This window comes from Pteropus vampyrus, unplaced genomic scaffold (assembly GCF_000151845.1).
Source record: "Pteropus vampyrus isolate Shadow unplaced genomic scaffold, Pvam_2.0 Scaffold81, whole genome shotgun sequence".
Classification (NCBI taxonomy): Eukaryota; Metazoa; Chordata; class Mammalia; order Chiroptera; family Pteropodidae; genus Pteropus; species Pteropus vampyrus.
Window position 1 is genome coordinate 5,675,310 of NW_011888862.1, and position 17,484 is coordinate 5,692,793.

The following is a 17,484-nucleotide window of genomic DNA, read 5'->3' on the forward strand; positions in this document are numbered from 1 at the left end:
CTGAGTCTGGGTGGTTTCTAACTAGAAGGAGCTGTGGATGTGTTGGTGCAGGGTGCACAGGCTGCTGAGCTAAACTTTGAATGCTGGATATGATTTTTGGAGTCAAATCGTGTTGATTCTCCTTTACAATCTGTCTTGGTTCAGTTCTTAATGCCAGTTGCCTGAGAGGCTGCTACAGTAATCTCCGGTCTGGTTTGCTTTCTCTGTTCTTTACTTCACAGAGCAACAGGATTAACTTCTTAAGCACAACTATGATGTCACCTCCCTAGTCAAAGCCCTTCAGGACCTTGTATGTAAATACTGAATTTCTTTGTCTTGACAACTGGACCTGAAGCCACGAGAATACATGGATTCAGTAAGGGACACTATCATGGCCTGGCATGCCCAGGGAGGAAAGTATTTCAGGAATAAGTGCAGATCAGAAGTATGAAGTCTACTGACTGGGCAAAAAGAATGGAGAATATAGGAGGTGGAGTGTGTAAACTGTGTCCTTAGGAACTCTTAGAACAGTTTACTGCAGTGCTAGGGTTAATCTAGATTGTAAAAGGTTGTGGAATGTTTGAGAAACTTTGGAATAGTTGTCATCACAAACTCATTTTGAAATACTTAAGCCTCAGAAGTTGGTCAGACTAGATGTCACATTTTAAAAATTCATTATAGAAAAGAGACAGTTTCAAGATAATAGACTCTTTTTCCAGGTTGCCTGCCCGCCTTCCCTTCAAAACACACACATACACCCAGCTAGTGATTTAAACCAACCTAAGGAGTTTAATAGTAAAACGATGAAGAGAAATGCATTTATGTAAATGTAATATGAGAAATAAAACGACTTTCACGAGGTTAAATCTCTTGTGTTTTTGTCACTTAACTCTGCCTGTGTCTCCATCTGGGACCTAGTTAACCCCTATTATATATCCCATGGTACAGGAAGAAGGCATTGTTGGTAAACACTGGTGAATAAATTCTAGAATCATAGAGCGTCAATGCTAAAAGAGAACTTAAATATCTTGGCTAACTCACGTATTACAGGCGAGGAGACTGAGATCCAGGGAATGTCATTGCTTTGTTCTCTCTCAGATCCTTTGAAGATGGGGAATCTTTGTTCAAATCCTTGTAACAGATTTAGTATCAGGAGAGCAATCTACATTAATTTAACTTGGGCACATCTTATTATTTTTCTATAGCTAATAACACTAATTATCTAAAGTTAAAAGATATAATAATAAATATGGTGCCCTCTATATGCAAGAAAACTTTTCCTTAAGCAGGGTCAGGCCTGGTTAGTACTTGGATGGGTGACCACCTAGGAAGACCAGGTGCTGTAGACATAAAAAAATAAAAATAGAAAAGAAGAGATTGTAAGCTAACAAGGTCCTTGCGATCTATGAGGTCAACCAAGAGTTGCCTCTCCTAAAAAAAAAAATTGAAAAACAAAAACAAAAAAACCTCTTTTCCTTTGTTCTCTTCTACATGACTCGCAGTGTTGGGCAGTTTTCTCTGAGGAAGTTTCGCCTTCTTAAATACTTAGAAATCTTAATATACCTATTTTTTTAATTCAAAAATTGTTTTCAAAAATTTTAATTATCTATAAAAAAGAAAAAGAATAATATGCTGAACCCCTGGCTTCAACAATGATCAACTATGGCCTATCTTGTTTCATTTGTATTCTCCCTCCCATATGACTGATACTACTTTTTTCCCCACCCTTTGCTGTAAAAAAAAAAAGATTGACATATAATTTGTAGACCATAAAGTTCATCCATTTTAAGCAGACAATTCTGTGGTTTCTAGTAAATTTATCAAATTGTGCTTTAGTCACCGTAATCCAGTTTTAGAAGATTTTCATCACCAATAATATCCCTTATACCTATTTACAGTTAATCCCCATGTCCACCCCAGGCAAGCACTAATGTACTTTCTGTTTCTATAGATTTGCCTTTTCTGGACATTTTATATAAATAGATTCATACAGTATGGGACCTTTTGTGTCTGGCTTCCTTACTTTGTATGTTTTTGAGGTTCGTCCATGTTGTAGCACATATTGGTATTTCATTTCTTTTTATTGCTGAATAACATTCATTCTATGGCTGTACTACATTTTGTCTATCCATTCTTCAGTTCGATGGACACCTGAGTTTCTGCTTTGCACCTATTATAAATAATACTGCTATGAACATTTGAATACAAGTCTTGATATAGACATGCTTTAATTTCTCTTGGATACACACCTAGGAGTAGAATTGCTGGGCATATGGTAAATTTATGTTTAACTTGATAAGAAACTGCCAAACTATTCTAAAGTATCTGTATCATTTTACATTCCCACCAGCAGTGTATGAGGATTACTGTTCTTCAGATCTTCAACACCGATTGATTATGTGAAGTGGTATTTCATTGTGATTTTGATTTGCATTTCCCTGACTAACGATGTTGAGTATCTTTTCATGTGCTTATTACTGATTCCTGTAGCTTCTTTGGTGAAATATCTACTCATATCATTTGCCCATTTTTAAAATGGTGTTTGTCGTCTTATTGTTGAATTGTGTATTCTGGAGTTTTTGCATCTTCTGGATACAAATTCTTTAACAGATATATATGTGATTTGCAAATATTTTTTTCCTAGTTTGAGACTTGTCTTTTTTATTTTCTTAATGGTGCCTTTGAAGCACCGAAGCTTTGAATTTTGATGAAGTGCAGTTTATCAATTCTTTCCTGTTTGGATTGTGCTTTTGGTATCACATCTAAGAAAATTTTTGCCTAACCCAAGGTCTTGAAGATTTTCTCCTGTTTTCTTCTAAAAGTATTATAATTTTAGCTCTTACATTCATGTCTGTAATCCATTTTGATTTGATTCTTGTGTGTAGTGTGAGGTGAGGGTCTCAGTTCATCTCTGTGTATGTGGAAATCCAGTTGTCCCAGCACTACTTGTTGAAGAATACTCTCCTTTTCCTACTGAATTGCCTTGCCATCTTTGTCAAAAATCACTTGACTGTGAATATTGGGGTTTATTTCTAGACTCTATTCTGTTTCATTGATCTATGTTCTTATGCCAGTAATACACTGAATGCTTTTTAAAGCAGGGGAGTAATATGTAGTCTTGTGAAGAGGTGATCAAATGACTAAGAAGGCTAAATATTTTCTAAAGTGGCACATTTTTAGATAGTGTCTAGCATCTTATTTATTCGACCATGGTGTATAGCATATTCAGAAGCACTTTTTTAGTTCCTTAAATTTGCAATACTTTCTTGCTTTGCAGCCTTCTGACATGCCTATTCTCTGGATATAGAATAACCCCTGTCCAGCTGCTTATCCCCCATCTCAGTGCCTCTCTCTCCTCTTTACCATTACCTGTCCCGTAGATTCAAAATGTGATACTGATTCCTGCACCCTAGTAGCCTTGTGACCGTGGTGATGTCATTTTACCTTCCCAGGACTTAATTTTCTCATCTGCAAAGTGAAAGAATTAAATTTGATCTTATAACCTTTCCAAACTTGAACATTTTCCCTGTTGAACATTTTCAAGACATGTGTAAGTTCATCTCTTTTAACCAGTGATAAAGCTGTTCTGTTTAACAGAATTGAATAGGGATAAGTGGGGCATCATCAGGGGACTGAGGCAGGTATTGTTGGAAAGGTAGTCCTGGCAAACATTTTCTTATGTACATAGGTGTATATGACATATGAAGCCATCACTGTGTGTATCTGGGTGATCAGGGGCTAGACATAGGCTCGCACATGCTTTTGTGATTAGAAAGGAGGGAAGGAAAGAACGATTTCTATTACAAAGAAATAGCCATTTTTATGAACTTGCCAAGAAGAGGAATGGTCCTTACTGATGAAATCCTTGAAGCTTTGCATATGGCTAACTCTCTACTTGATTGATACTTAAAAGTGTAGGTTCCACTGGCAGGCTCCTTTCAACATTTTCCATCCTTTAAGTGTTTTTTTTCTTTGGCATTTGAATGCTTTTATTTTCTTCATAAAATATTCCGAGTTGGGGGCGGGGGATAGGAGCCCTTTTCCACAGCTGAAGTTATTCCAAGTCTCACTCCCCTGAAGAATCGGCTTTCTGTTCCTTGAAGCTTTCAATGGCCACATCTGCTGCATTATTTCCACTCAGTAAGTTGGAACATGTTTTCATTTAGTCGTTGATTTGGGGCTTTGTAAAAATCTGAAGGAAATTAGTAAACAGACAGTGATATCTATGAATAATATTTTGCCTGGAAATGTCTAAGCATAATGAAGTAAGAGGATAAAAAATTGCAGAGGTTAGAGTTTCGGATTAAGATACCAAGAAGCCGAGATTTAGCGGATCAATGTCAGAAAATGCACATCTTTCAACAGATTTAACGGACCCTGGAAATTATCAGTGTGTTTTCTGAATTTAGGATTAAATGGCACTTTCTTTAATGAACTTTTAGATCTGTTTTTCAGGATTTGGGTGTTTATTATTTTTTTCCGTGATTCCACTTATAAAAGGTTTTGATTTGACAAAGCCTTGCTGATACCTGGTGTCCCCCCTTATTCACCATAAGACATCAGAAAGAAACTGGCAATTGCTTCACAAGTGTGTTAGCTTTTAATGTATGCAGAAAAAGTGTCCTCTCCTCTCTTCTTCTCTTCTCTTCCCTTCTGGGAAAGCAATTACTATTAACAGGTACGTTGTCATCTTTTGCATGTGTACCCTAGATTATTCAGCCAAATTATTCTTTCAATTTCACTTTGCATTTCACTTTTCTTTCTTAAAAAGTTGACTAGAACACGCGGATAAAATATGTGAATCAAATTTAAGGTCATGAATGGACTGAAAATATGATAACAGGAGATTTTTTTTTTTTAACTAAATTCAATTCCAATTATTTGCTCACTGAGTACTTACGAAACACAAGGCAGTGTGTTAAGGTGCTGTGGAAGACAAAAAGAGGAATTAGACCTAAAGTTGGTAAAATGAAGCCAGATTAGTATCTCCTACCATTAAAGGAAATGAACACAGAATTATAAACACATGGAAGAGATTTTTAAGCAGCATCCAAACAAGGAAAGATGCATGAGCTAATGGCATCTGGGGGACGCAGCTAAGGGAAGATCTGAGACTTTGGGAGTACTCTCGACTGCCTGCCTCCAGAAGCCATGTGAGTGAATAGGTGAATCTTGAGATTTCTTACTGATAACTCCAGATCTGGAGTGAAGTGAGTAGGTACTCTTAGTTTTCCCTTCTTTTAACTGAGAGTTAGTGGATATGACTTCCAGAAAGAGAGAAGAAGAAGCTGGAAAAGTAAATAATCACAGCTGATATCCTGACATGTTGGAGAGGAAGGCCCAGGGCTCCTTGCTGAGCTGAGGGGAGAAACTGAAGTCTGGGATGTTCCTCCAGGGCCTTGATATACCTCAAGACTTGGGAGAAGACAGTCTGCTACAGGATTTTTTTATGTTGATTATTTTGGTGTTTTCTTCATATTTCAAAAGAACATGTTTATGTAACCTCTTGTTGGCATTTCCATTTTAGTCATCATCTACTGTCTTCCCTAGCAACTTCCCCCTCACCCTCCCAATATAGTTATATTATAATTTTGGTTGATTAATATTTAGTGTTTATATTAGTCTTATGGCTATGTAAGCCATATGCTAAATTATTTACTTTTCTTACTTGTACATATTTTTGGTTGCCTTGGGGTGAATAATCATTTTGTTTCTTTTCAGTATATTCGCCGCTTAATAAACTATGGACTTGCTCAATTTTGTAAACTTTTGACAAAATTCTACACATCAGGTATTAGTTTCATCTTTTTGAAGAAATCTAAAGTGATTGTCTTTCTATGTGCGTTACGTAGTTTTTATCATGGCATCTCTCTACACTGTCATCTAAGGATTCCCTTCATCTTTTTTTTTTTTCCATGTTGGATCTCCTTTATCCTGTATCCATGTATTGCTCTTTTTTGGCTTACTCTCCTGTTTTTGTAGAGAACATCCTTGAGTAACTTTCTTGGAAAGGGTACATGGAGCTCAATTTGAGACCCTGAATGTCTAAAAATATCTTTAACTAAACCATCGTGCAGGCTGCTAGTTTGGGAATACAATCATCAGTTGGAAATAAAATTTCAGAATTTTGATGGAATTGCTCCAATGATTTCTATTTTCCAATGGTATGTTAAGAAGTCTAAAACCATTTAGATTCCTGATCATTTGTATGTGGCTTGCCCTTCTCTCTCACCCTCTGCTAGAAACTTGGGGAATATTCTAACTCTAGTATTTTAAAATTTTGTGTTGATGTGCCTTGCCGTGGATTTTTTCCCCCATTGTCCTGGGTACTTAGTGGACTCTTACAAACTCATATCCTTCATTTCTGGGAAATTTTCTTGGACTACTTAACAGATTTATTCTTGCTATTTTCTGTTTCTCTTTGTGGAACTTTTGTTTGGATATTACCCTACTTTAAGATTTCTTCAGATTATCTTTGAACCATTCTATTAAGCTTTCCCTTTCTGCTATCATGTCTTTAATTTCCAAGTGCTTTTTTTAATTTTTTGAATGTTCTTTTTTCAGTAGCATTCCATTATTTCATCTTTACAAATAACAGTTATGTCTTATTGAGGCTTTCCCTGATGACTCTATTAAAAATTTCATCCCTAACTCTCATCCCATTATCTGTGTTCTCAGTAGAATATAAGCTTCTACTGAGAAGGTGGAGCTTTTCTTCCTTTTCTTTTTTTCACCGATATTTTCCCAGCACCTCAGTGTCTGGTATATAATAAATGTTTAAATAGTTCTGGAATAAACTGAATGATCATTCTAACAATATTAATATACACTTAAAGTTTTCTCCTAGTATAGACCTAATCTGTTTCTTTGAGGTTACTTTTTTCTACTTTTATTGCTCTTAGGTTAGAAAATTTTCTGCAGATACCTGGTAATACTTCATCATCTGCTTATATTTAAGAAGGAGAACTAAAAAGCTGATTGGGATATATGAATAAATAGATGGGACTTGACATCAGTGAATTTCATGGTAGAATGATCTGGCTGGGCCATCCTTTTGGAGATGTCTTGATGCTGATATCTAAATCTTCTTTCCTGGCTGGTCCAGTTTCCTGGAACACATTCTTCCAATCTCTGGATATAACAGTCTGGGAACAGAGAAGAGAGCTAGAAGAGCTCAGTATCCAGAGTACCGAATTTTACTTTAAGTATGGCCCTCGTGCCTTCATCTGGGCCTCGTGTCCTCCCTGGCGAAGAAAAATATTTCTAGCTTTTCGCCGGAGAGGGAAACATGCTGAAACTATGCAGAATGTGAAAAATCTCAGGATCTAACTGCTCCTAAACTGCTTCATTCAGTCTTTTTTAAAATATGGAGATGGAGCATAATCCTATAGTTCTTATGTTCAAATAAACAAATATTTGTTGGTTACTTACTGTATTCTGAGTTATCCAGGTGAAGTAGGGGTAGGGAATGGCCATTACAGGCAGAGGAACCCCGGGAGCAGGGATCCTGAGGCCAAAATCAGCATGAGGCATAGCCAAAACCAGATCTTTAAGGGGCTTTTCAAGGTATGCTCTTCTGCTGAAGGGTGGGAAATATGATCTGCTACCAGTTAATTTTATTTTTATTGCGCTCCTGATTTTATGCCTACTTTCAGAAGAGTTTGATGTTACCAGTTCTCGAGAAGAACCGTAGGATAAACCCAAAGAAAGTAAATGGAAGGAAATGGGCAGACCTTAATGAAACAGAAAGCGAGCATACAATACAGAGGCTCAAAAACGTTAAAAGTTGGTTTTTGAAAGGAGTAATAAAACCTGACAAATGTCAGGCAAGATTGATGAAGAAAAGCTAGAGTGATGACACAAATAGTATTAGGAATGGAAAAAGAAAATCACATATGCAGAGATTAAGATGATAAGAGGTGGGTATGAACACTTATATGGCAACAAATGTGAAAATGTAGACAAAATGAAGAAATGCCTAGAAAAATATTAAAACTGATTCAAGAATTAGAAAGTTCGAATAATCCTATAACAATTAAAGAAGCAAAAATAATTGGATATCTTGTTTCAAAGAAAACTCCAGGCCCAGATGGTTCTGCCTTCAAATTTTACCTGACATTCAATAACAAAAATTTCTGATCTTATACAACCTATTCCAGAGTGTAGATGGGGGAACATTCTCCCGCCGAGTCAAGTATAACACAGGACCAGATGAAAAAGGAAACTCACTTGTCAGTCTTCCTCATGAATATAGTTGCAAAAATTCTCAACAAAATAGTAGCCAACTAAGTCTAGCAGATATAAAAACCTAATCAAGTTGGTATTATCCTAGGTCGGCGAGAATGTTTTAATATCAAATTCATACTATAATTTATAATATAACAAATTATAAGGAAAAATCATTCCATCTGAATGGATGGAGATGCAGCTTTGGCTAAAATTCAACAATAAGTTATCATTAAAGAAATCTCAAAAATAGATGGGAATTTTCATAATCCATTAGAAGGTATCTATGACAAACCTATAGCAAATACTGTACTTAATGGTGCAATGGTGAAAGCCTTCCCTTTGAGATCAGGAGAAGACCAGAACACCCTTATCACCATTTAATTCAAGTTTACAGTAGATGTTCTAACCAGGTAAGTTCAAAAACAAACAAACAAAAAATAGATAAAGGTACTGAAAAGAGGAAACAAAACTGTTAATATTGGTACATAATAGAATTTTATCCAAAAGTACATTCAGAAACATACCCTTACGTTATCTTTTACAAAAATAGGGCAGTTATATATTTTTTTATTCAATAGTAAAAGCGAAATTAGATATGAATGTGGATGTGGGTCCCATTTCTAGGAACTGTCTCTCAGGGATCACTGTCTTTCATTGCCTGATTTCCTAGTGTGTTGAAAGCTGTCGTTTCATATGTTTTGTTCTAGTGTCTTAAACTGTTGTTTTATATAAAAAAATATGTTTGGCTTTGGATATTTCAAGTGGGAGGGTCTGTTTGATCTCTGTTACTCCATCTTGGCTGGAAGCAGAAGTCAGTTTAGTAAAATGGCTTATTTCTTAGTCTTCTTTTGTTAATAAAGGGTTATTTTGGCAAACGATTTATTCTAGTGCAAGGCTTTCCCCTTAAAAGCATGTATAGATTTCGGTTTTTTGTTTGTGTTTTTATTTTGTTTTTAAAGTAACCGGTAGTCTAAAGTCCCAGTCCAGGAGAACCTGTAGAGCAGGGTCCCTGAGATGGAGAACTGAGGCTTTTGTCATTCTCTGCTGCTACGTGCTTTGTTATCAAAGGCTGTTCAAGGCCTCACCACCTCTGGGGTTTTGATCCCCTGATGTATTTTATAAATTTTAATGAAAGACAGATTGAGAGAAATCATTGATAGGTCCACATGGTTGTACCATATCCGTGCACTGGCTCAGAATGAAAATCTCTGTGAAATTATTCAGTTACCTTTGTGGAAAGCTCCAAACTCCATCTTCGAGCTTGTCTGATCTAGCTAGGTCAAATCAAAAGTGATTTACAAAAACTTCTATGTTCTTGGCACATTGCTATGATTTATCTTTAAGGCACAGAAAATTGTCTAAATATTAGCGCACACATTACAGATTTGCAAATAAACTATGTATAGTTATACAGAGCACAGTGTGCTTTTCTAAGGAGTTTGTAAAGAATGTGGTTTAACTTGCCAGTGCGTGATAATAAACTTGTTTCTTTGTGATTATGAGCTTTATTTATAATTCAATAGCAGATGTTTATTTTCCTTGAGTTACAATTCAGATGTTCTTGGCTTAACAGAAATTTTCTCTGTATTCTCACAAAATTAAAAATTTAGACTGAAACTTTCAAAAGATCCTTCAAATGGGGCCAGATTATTTCAGAAACAGATTTAATTATCCATGATAATAAGGATCAGGGAGGGAAAAGGAAATTGAGATCTTGGAAGAATCCCTAAATATCATTTTAGTCCGTCACTTTTGGCCTCCCCTGCTGCTATCAGACCTACTCACTCACAGGGCAGTAGAAATGGCTCGTTGGGACTCCGGCTCTCTGTTTCAGCAGCCTGCTAGCTGAGCTAATGAGCAGTGTAATGGCCGAGAGCTAGGGAGAAATAGGAGAGAAGCCAAAGGGCCTAGGTTATTTGAAACTAAAAAATTAACAGCAGAATAATGAGAGATCAACTGCTTTTCCTGTGCTGGGTTCCAGTCTTTTGATCATAAAGTGTCTCTTCCTTACCATTGTACACTGTCTCAATCACAAGAACCTATATAAATACTTGGATTTGGGTAGGATGAAAATGAAAATGGGATTAGAAAAAGCATGCACTCTTTTTTTAAAAAAATTAAGCCTTCAGATGGATTTTAAGAACTTAAACATGTTAAATGCTATTGCTATTCCTAGTTAACAAGTGGAAGGGTGTTTTGGGGGTGGTTCTTAACAATGTATGTTTTCCTTTTCAGCCACTAAGTCAGGAGTGTTACCTCCACCACCTGCACTCCCTCCGAGACCTTGTCCATCACAGGTAGGAGACAGATGTTGATTTCTGTGAACTGCTGGGGAGTAGGGAATTTGTCCTACCACTGTGCTTCCTTTGCGAGGATGGATCCCACAGAACTGGCCAGCTAGGTTCCCAAGATGGCATCTGGCGGAAGAGAGCAGAGTGGTTGAATTTCTTCTTATCCAGCTAGCCCTGCCCCACAACCTCATGTAGAAAAGGGAAAGTTTCCTCAATGAGCAACCAAGCAAATGTGTACTAGTTCACTCTTGGCTGCACTGGGTTGCAAGTGGTTTTCATACAGAGAAAGGAGTGATAGAAGGGGCTTCTCTCCAGTTAGAGGTGGGGGACGTGGTTTTTCTGTGTACATGTGCAGTCTGGGTGCCCATATTTTCAACAGTGTTTTAGGAGCTGTGTTAATTCTGCATAAACTTAAAATTCTGCATACATGGTCATCAACCTGGGGTTAGTGCTGTGGTTTGGGCTCACGGTGCTTTCTTTAGGATGGTATTTTCCTTTGGAACAATAAACTGAGACAGCAGGAGTTGGGAGAGCATGTCACCAGAAATCTGTCTCACTTGTGAATTTATTCCGCCATATTCACATGAGCTACTGTGGCCATATTCATCAACAATTTGTAGAGTTGAAAATGAGGAACAAGCAGCAAATCTGGGGAATGTGGTAAACGATGCTACAGACCCTTCCTTTCCTTAATTGCTGCTGAAGAAACTTTCCATCTTTAAAGACCCTCTCTGACTTTTGGCAGAAAGTGTGGGGCAGTTTCTCTAGAAACAGTCACACCTTGCCATGTGGCACATCTCGCGACTCGCTGAGCCGCTGAAACCACTTTTAACATTTGTCCTCCTTTTAGAGAATTAGATAGTCTTTAGCATCCACTCAAACTTGAGATACAAATACCATGAGGCACTGGTTTCCTGCTTCAGTTTGAAGAGTAATAAAAAGCCCTGTTTTTCCTGCTCACATATAAACAAGTGAGAACCCCCTTTTCCAATACTCTAGCATCGACGTACAGATTATTGGTTAATCAGTCATATAAATATTTATTGAGCCCCTGCTATATATCTAACGCTAAGCTTTAGTTCTGTCCTAAGCCTTTCTTTGGTTATAATTTCTGCCTGTTTAATTATTAGCTCTGTTTATCGAGCATCTACAGTAGACCAGGCACTGTGCTAAGTGCTTTCAATGCATTAATCTTCACAAAAACCCTATGCCGTAGGTACTTATCCTGTTTTTAAAGATGAGGAAACCGAAGCATACAGGTGTTAAGCAAGTCACCCAAGGTGACGTAACTAGTAAACAGTAGGGCCAGCTCCCAAACCGAGGTCCATCTAAAGGTTCCTCCCCTTCCCATCACTGGAGTCAGAGTGTCTGTGTGTACAGGAAGACAGTGTTCTGTTGCACTGGCAATTGAGGCTTTCACCATGTCCCCCTAAGAGGACCCAGATGAAATGAGGCTCCGAATTTGCACCAACAGCAAACCTGGACTTTATCACAGCAAAATGAGTGGGCATTCTGCCAGCTGCTGCTTTCAGACTGGGGCTGGAGAGTCATCTGGGTGAATGAGTGGAAGATCTGTCTGAAAGGGCTTTTGTGACCAACTTCCTTATCTTTCCTCTGCTGCGCTAGTGCCAATAGTTACTTCCTGGTTGTGAAATGCACCGCTGCTATCAGCAGTCCTCATCGGAGCTGCTCGAGGTGGGCTTCCTGCCTGCTTTTGGGGCTCGAGGATCTGACAGGGGACCGGGAATTCTCAAGTCACTGTTAACAAATGTGACTGCTTCTTTGTCTACCAGATTTCCCATCACAATGTAAACAGTGAGCCCAGCCCTCAGCCCAAGCCTCCAACTCAGCTGCCTAACTATGAAGATGTCAGACTACAGAAACAGGTGTGTAAGAAATGCAGGCAGAAAGCCCCCACGCCACTTTCTTCCCCCCACTGTCGTCCTTTCGTCCACTGTAAGTAGGGCACATAGATTCAAAAGAGGAAGTCCTGGCTAATAAACACATGATTGTCTTTAGTCTTTATGCATGCAGTACCCAATTCTGAATATTGGCCCCAGGAAAAACTCGCCTAACCACCTGTGTGGGGCGCCTGTATATTCTTGTCTTCCCCAAACTAGTGATAAAACAGTCTTCTGGGAGATATTACCAGGGCTCTGTGGTAAGAGAAATTTGCAGGCTGCTGCCTCTGTACAGGCTCTGGGAGAGTCTCAGTGCATACGAGCCACAAAAGGCTTTGAAGTCCTTACAGTAAAGAAACCTGGTCGATTTCGTTAAAGCTGGCAATTTCCTAGCTTGTGTGACCATTCATCTCTTTATTTATAAAATACCTACTAATATCCGGAGGGCTTAGTGGTTAGGAAACATTATTATACACCAGACTTAAGGTATTGGTAAGAACATTTCCAAACCTCTTTCATCTGTCACCTCATCTCTATATTATGTGCTTGAAGTTAAATTTTTGTATCTTATGCCAATAGTTTTTCTAGAAGAGTTGAAAATGAAAAAGAAAATTTACTGCACATTAGCTTTGGATTTCAAATTGTCATGTTTTCAGTTTGTTGTGTTTCCTTCCTTGCTTTTCTATTCCTTCTTGCTTACTCTCTCATGGGGTCACTTTTACCACTTGAACACTCTAAATTCTTCTACTCTTTAAAAAAAATTTTTGAATGTTCCTTGGTATAATATGAACAGTAATCCTGACTTTGGAAAACTATATACTTAACTACAGAGACTTCTTTTACAGGACCTAAACTGTAGTAGCTGGGGGAGAAACCAGGAAGCCTGGTATTAAAATCAGTATATTTATTAGTAGCTCTGAGAAGAGATTAAGATAAAATGTTTTCGAATTATTCTTGAATTTTAAATTTCCATTTTATTTAACTTGATAAATGGGCAAGACTAGATTGTAATAAACGAAACTGTTTTATTCCCGAGAAAGGAACACTATTTTAAAAACCATGTGACTAATCAGTGATATACTCCCACGTTTTAAGTATATAAGAGAAAAGAGTTTCTATGTTTACCTGTGCACAAAGGTATGTATAGATCATTTCTATACACAACAAAAGTATCTCTACTGTTATCAAGCAAGAGAGATGAAGTATAGGTTTTCAGCATAAAATGCCGTTTAGCTGGCCCCTATTATACCAAACACCACTATGATATGCACATCTGGATTAAGTTATACAAATGGGGCCCTGGAGTTAGGAAAAGGAATAAATTCAAAGAAACAGATCTTTTTATTTTTCATGCTATAGGTAAGATCGAGAAGGGCCAAGTGAATATATAAAGAATCTAATGGTTTGTGTCTGATGTTTTCCTGTGGACAGGCTAGAGACCAGGGCATCATATTTTGGCTCAGCTCGGAAGAGGTTTGGTTTTTTTTTTTTTTTTTTTAAAAGAAGACTGATTCATAGCATAAATGACTAAAAGACAATTAAACTTAACTGTTTCATAGGTTCATAGGGAGCAGTGTTAAAATGAGAGTTCATTAAACTTATTAGCTCACTGTTTGTGTGCATATAAACTGAGCAAAATGCCATCTACAGAGTTGGTACTTGTCCTGTAGGTCAGTTTTCTGCTAAGGGCCTATTTGGTACTTCAATAGCTAAATCCCTTTAATAATGTTGATCTCAGGCCAAATTTCTTATGGCAATTGTGCTAGAGCCACAGCTTCAGTGTAATTATCTTTAATAAGGAAAAGATTTTTTGATGCAAAGGATAATCTTTTCAATATTATATTACAGGTGCATTTGATGAATTGGGGCTCCCTGTAGACTAATGTGCTTAGAATTTTCCTATTCATACCACTAATTTCTCACCTTATAATGGCAGGTGTGCCTCGCTAGCAGTGTAATGAGTACTAAAATAACACTGTAAGATGAAAGCACTATGCAGGAAGCATTTTACCAATACTTTTAAGCTTAGAGGGACAGGGCTTCATGGAAGGACTGAGGTGACCAGTGAAATGAGTTGTAAAGAAACAGGAGAACTTTTCTTTTTAGATGGCTGAGGTGTTCAGAGCTTTTCTGTAGAGAAAAAGCAAATGCAAAGAAACAGGTATGCAAAGAGGGTCAAGGAACTGCCCGAAATTTAGGAAGCCATGAGATTTTAGGGGAGAGAGATTTGTGTTTGGAGGTGACAGTGAAGAGCAAGTGGCCCACTCCCTTGTGTCCCGATGGTGCCAGAGCTGTAGGAGACAAAGGGCCTAACGAAAGAGTTCTGTTTAGGGAATGGCCTCTGAGGAGAGAGCACAGGGTGTCACTTAGCCCAGCGGGGCTCACCGTTGTGCACCCTGGAATCAACTGGGGGAGCTTTAAACCACTGAGGCATGGATCTCACCCCCAGAGATTTTGGCATGGGGTGAGGCCTAGACATGGGAGATTTTAAGAAGCTCCCTGGGTGATCCTGAAGTGCAGCCAGGATTGAGAGGTACTTAATTAAAGCAAGAGGAAGGATTGTTCAGTGAAGAAGTTGAGAATGTAGGGGATTTGTTGATGCTGCGCCATGAGTTTTTAAAGGGCACAGTGGAAGGCTTTCTTGAGTTGGAGTGGGCGGGAGGCCTGAGGTCAGGTTAGGGGGTGTATCTAGACCCCATGGGGTCAAGAATCCATATCACGATGTATGGCATGGGAGTCTTGTTCTTCTTGTGATGATTAATGTTGGCAGGGTCAGAGGGCACGATAGGAAGGTCTTGCTGGAAGGACTGGTCACTGTGTGTGTTAGGTCCTGTGTGTACTTTGGTGAAGGACATGAACACAGCTAATCTCTCATCTAACTTTGTCACCTGACTAGAATCAGGTCCCTAAGGCAATACTGAACCCAATAGGAATATGCTGGGCATGCTGCTCTATTTGAAAGCTAAATTTCTTAGATACAACTCTTTATAAAATACTGCCTTTGTTTCATTTAGAAGGGAAGGCTGAGGCTCACTTAAACTCAAATGGCCATTTGTAGGCACTGAACTTCTGAAATATATCAGTGCTTTCAAAAATACCCTAGCCTTGTAAGTTAATGTATCACTTCAGGTATTCTTACTATAAATTAATATACAGTTAACAATACAAAATAGTAAATTTTCCTAGGAGAAATTAAAAGTTTTAGAGCTCTTTCTTTTTTTTTTGGCATTACTGGTGATTCTGTAAGACTCTTATCGGGGTTACCTAATACATTTTTTAAATGTAAATTTGATTAAAGTGTAACATGCGTACTGAATCCATTTTAAACACATACTAAATCCATTTTTAAGAGAGTAAAATGAAGTATTATCTCATTGGCAACTTTCAAATATCTGTAAAAAACAAGAGGAAATATTCTTTAAGTACAAACAATATGGAAATGTCACTGCTTCTAAAATTTTATGGCTTTTAAAAATCAAATTAAAATTCAGTGGGCATATATCAAATACTATGAGATCTTTTGCTATAATGTAGTCAGATGACCTCATGTGATATACATTAATCATTGAATTACTTTAATACATTGGCTACGTGGATAAAGCACATTTGTGAGCTTTCTAAAGAATATATAACATCCTAATTTTCACTCATCAAAATATAAATTTAGTATATGTCAAGAGGTGTTTTTCTATATATTCATGTATCAGAAACTCAGTAATTATTCCGAAGACTTTACAAACATACATCACCTAAGATACCACCTTTATTTTCTTCCAAAGTGTTACTCTGTTGTGTCCTACAGTGCATGCTATAGATTAGCTGAAAATCACAGTATGTTAATGAGTATTTCAGTGATTAAGGAAAGAAGATCTAGGTCCAGAATTTACCTTCATCTGTAATGGTGAAAGAACATACTGCAAGCTGCAGAACGCTGGGTGAATATGTCTATCTGTGGTCTTATTCTGAGCCCTACTACTGTGTAGCTCTATGGCTTTGTGGAAAGTAAGCAGATTAGTCTCACAGACCTACTACCTCTTATATAAAACGAGAAAATTAGACTGGATGGATCCTTCTAGTGCTTAAGGTCTCTGATCCTGTGTTGTATTTCATTGTCCAAGAAAAATTTGGTGCAAATATAGATGAAACATCGTAAAACACAATTGAGAGACAAGATGGCTTAGATTAATTCTTCCCTGCTCCTTGCTACATACAACTAAAAATCCTGGACATAACATAAGAGAAGGAGGACTTTGAAAGGTGTGAAGAGGAAAGCAGACTGAGTAGGATCTTAGGACTTGAGGAATGGCATGGCAGTCAGTTCCCTGAGTTTTTTTAAAGTCTCCCATGTATCCTGGACTGGACACTAGAGAAACCCGCAACCCGGAACCACCAACAAATACACAGGAAAAAAAGCCCCAAGAAAAGTCTACTGTCTGGCCCTTAGAATGGGGCAGCCAAGCTGGATATAAACCTTTTGGATAATACCTGCCCGACCCCAGCCAAACACCATGGATGCCCTTCCCTTTGGTGTCAGCAAAGCCCGACTGATGAGTCTGATCTCTTATCCCTCACCTGGTGGCAACAGATGGCCTGGGGTGGTGCTTTCGTAGCCAGCAGAGATGGCTTCAACAGAGACCAAAGTCTCCTAATCCCGACCCGATGGCAGCAGGTGGCCTGGGAAGGCACTTTATATCCCCCACAGACATTGTCACTGATGACTGAGACATTTCCAGATAAGCAAAAGCTCAAGGAAGTTGTCACTAGTAGACCTGCCCTATAGGAAATGCTAAAGGGAGTCTTCCAGGCTGAGATGAAAGAATACTAGATAGTATCTTGAAGCCTTACAAAGAAATGAAGAATGGTGAAGGTAGCTAAATTGGTAAATATAAAAGCCAGTACAATTGCAGTGTTGGTTTACAACTCCTTTTATTTCTATATGATTTAAAAGGGAAATGCTTAAAACAATAATTATAAATCTATGTTAATGGGCACAGATGTATAAATATGTAATTTGTGACAATAATAATGGGATAGTGGGGCTATAAAGGAGTAGAATGTTTGTATACCATTGAAACTAAGTTGGT

General features: G+C 37.9%; 1 protein-coding gene across 1 annotated transcript in view; it reads left to right on the forward strand.

Moving 5' to 3' along the window:
- REPS2 (RALBP1 associated Eps domain containing 2) overlaps positions 1 to 17,484 on the forward strand; it is a 183,319-nt gene that overhangs the window by 122,541 nt on the left and 43,294 nt on the right. The window contains exon 14 of the mRNA XM_011362988.2: positions 10,444 to 10,505. Within this exon, the coding sequence (XP_011361290.1) occupies positions 10,444 to 10,505 (62 nt within the window). The remainder of the gene's footprint in view (positions 1 to 10,443; positions 10,506 to 17,484) is intronic.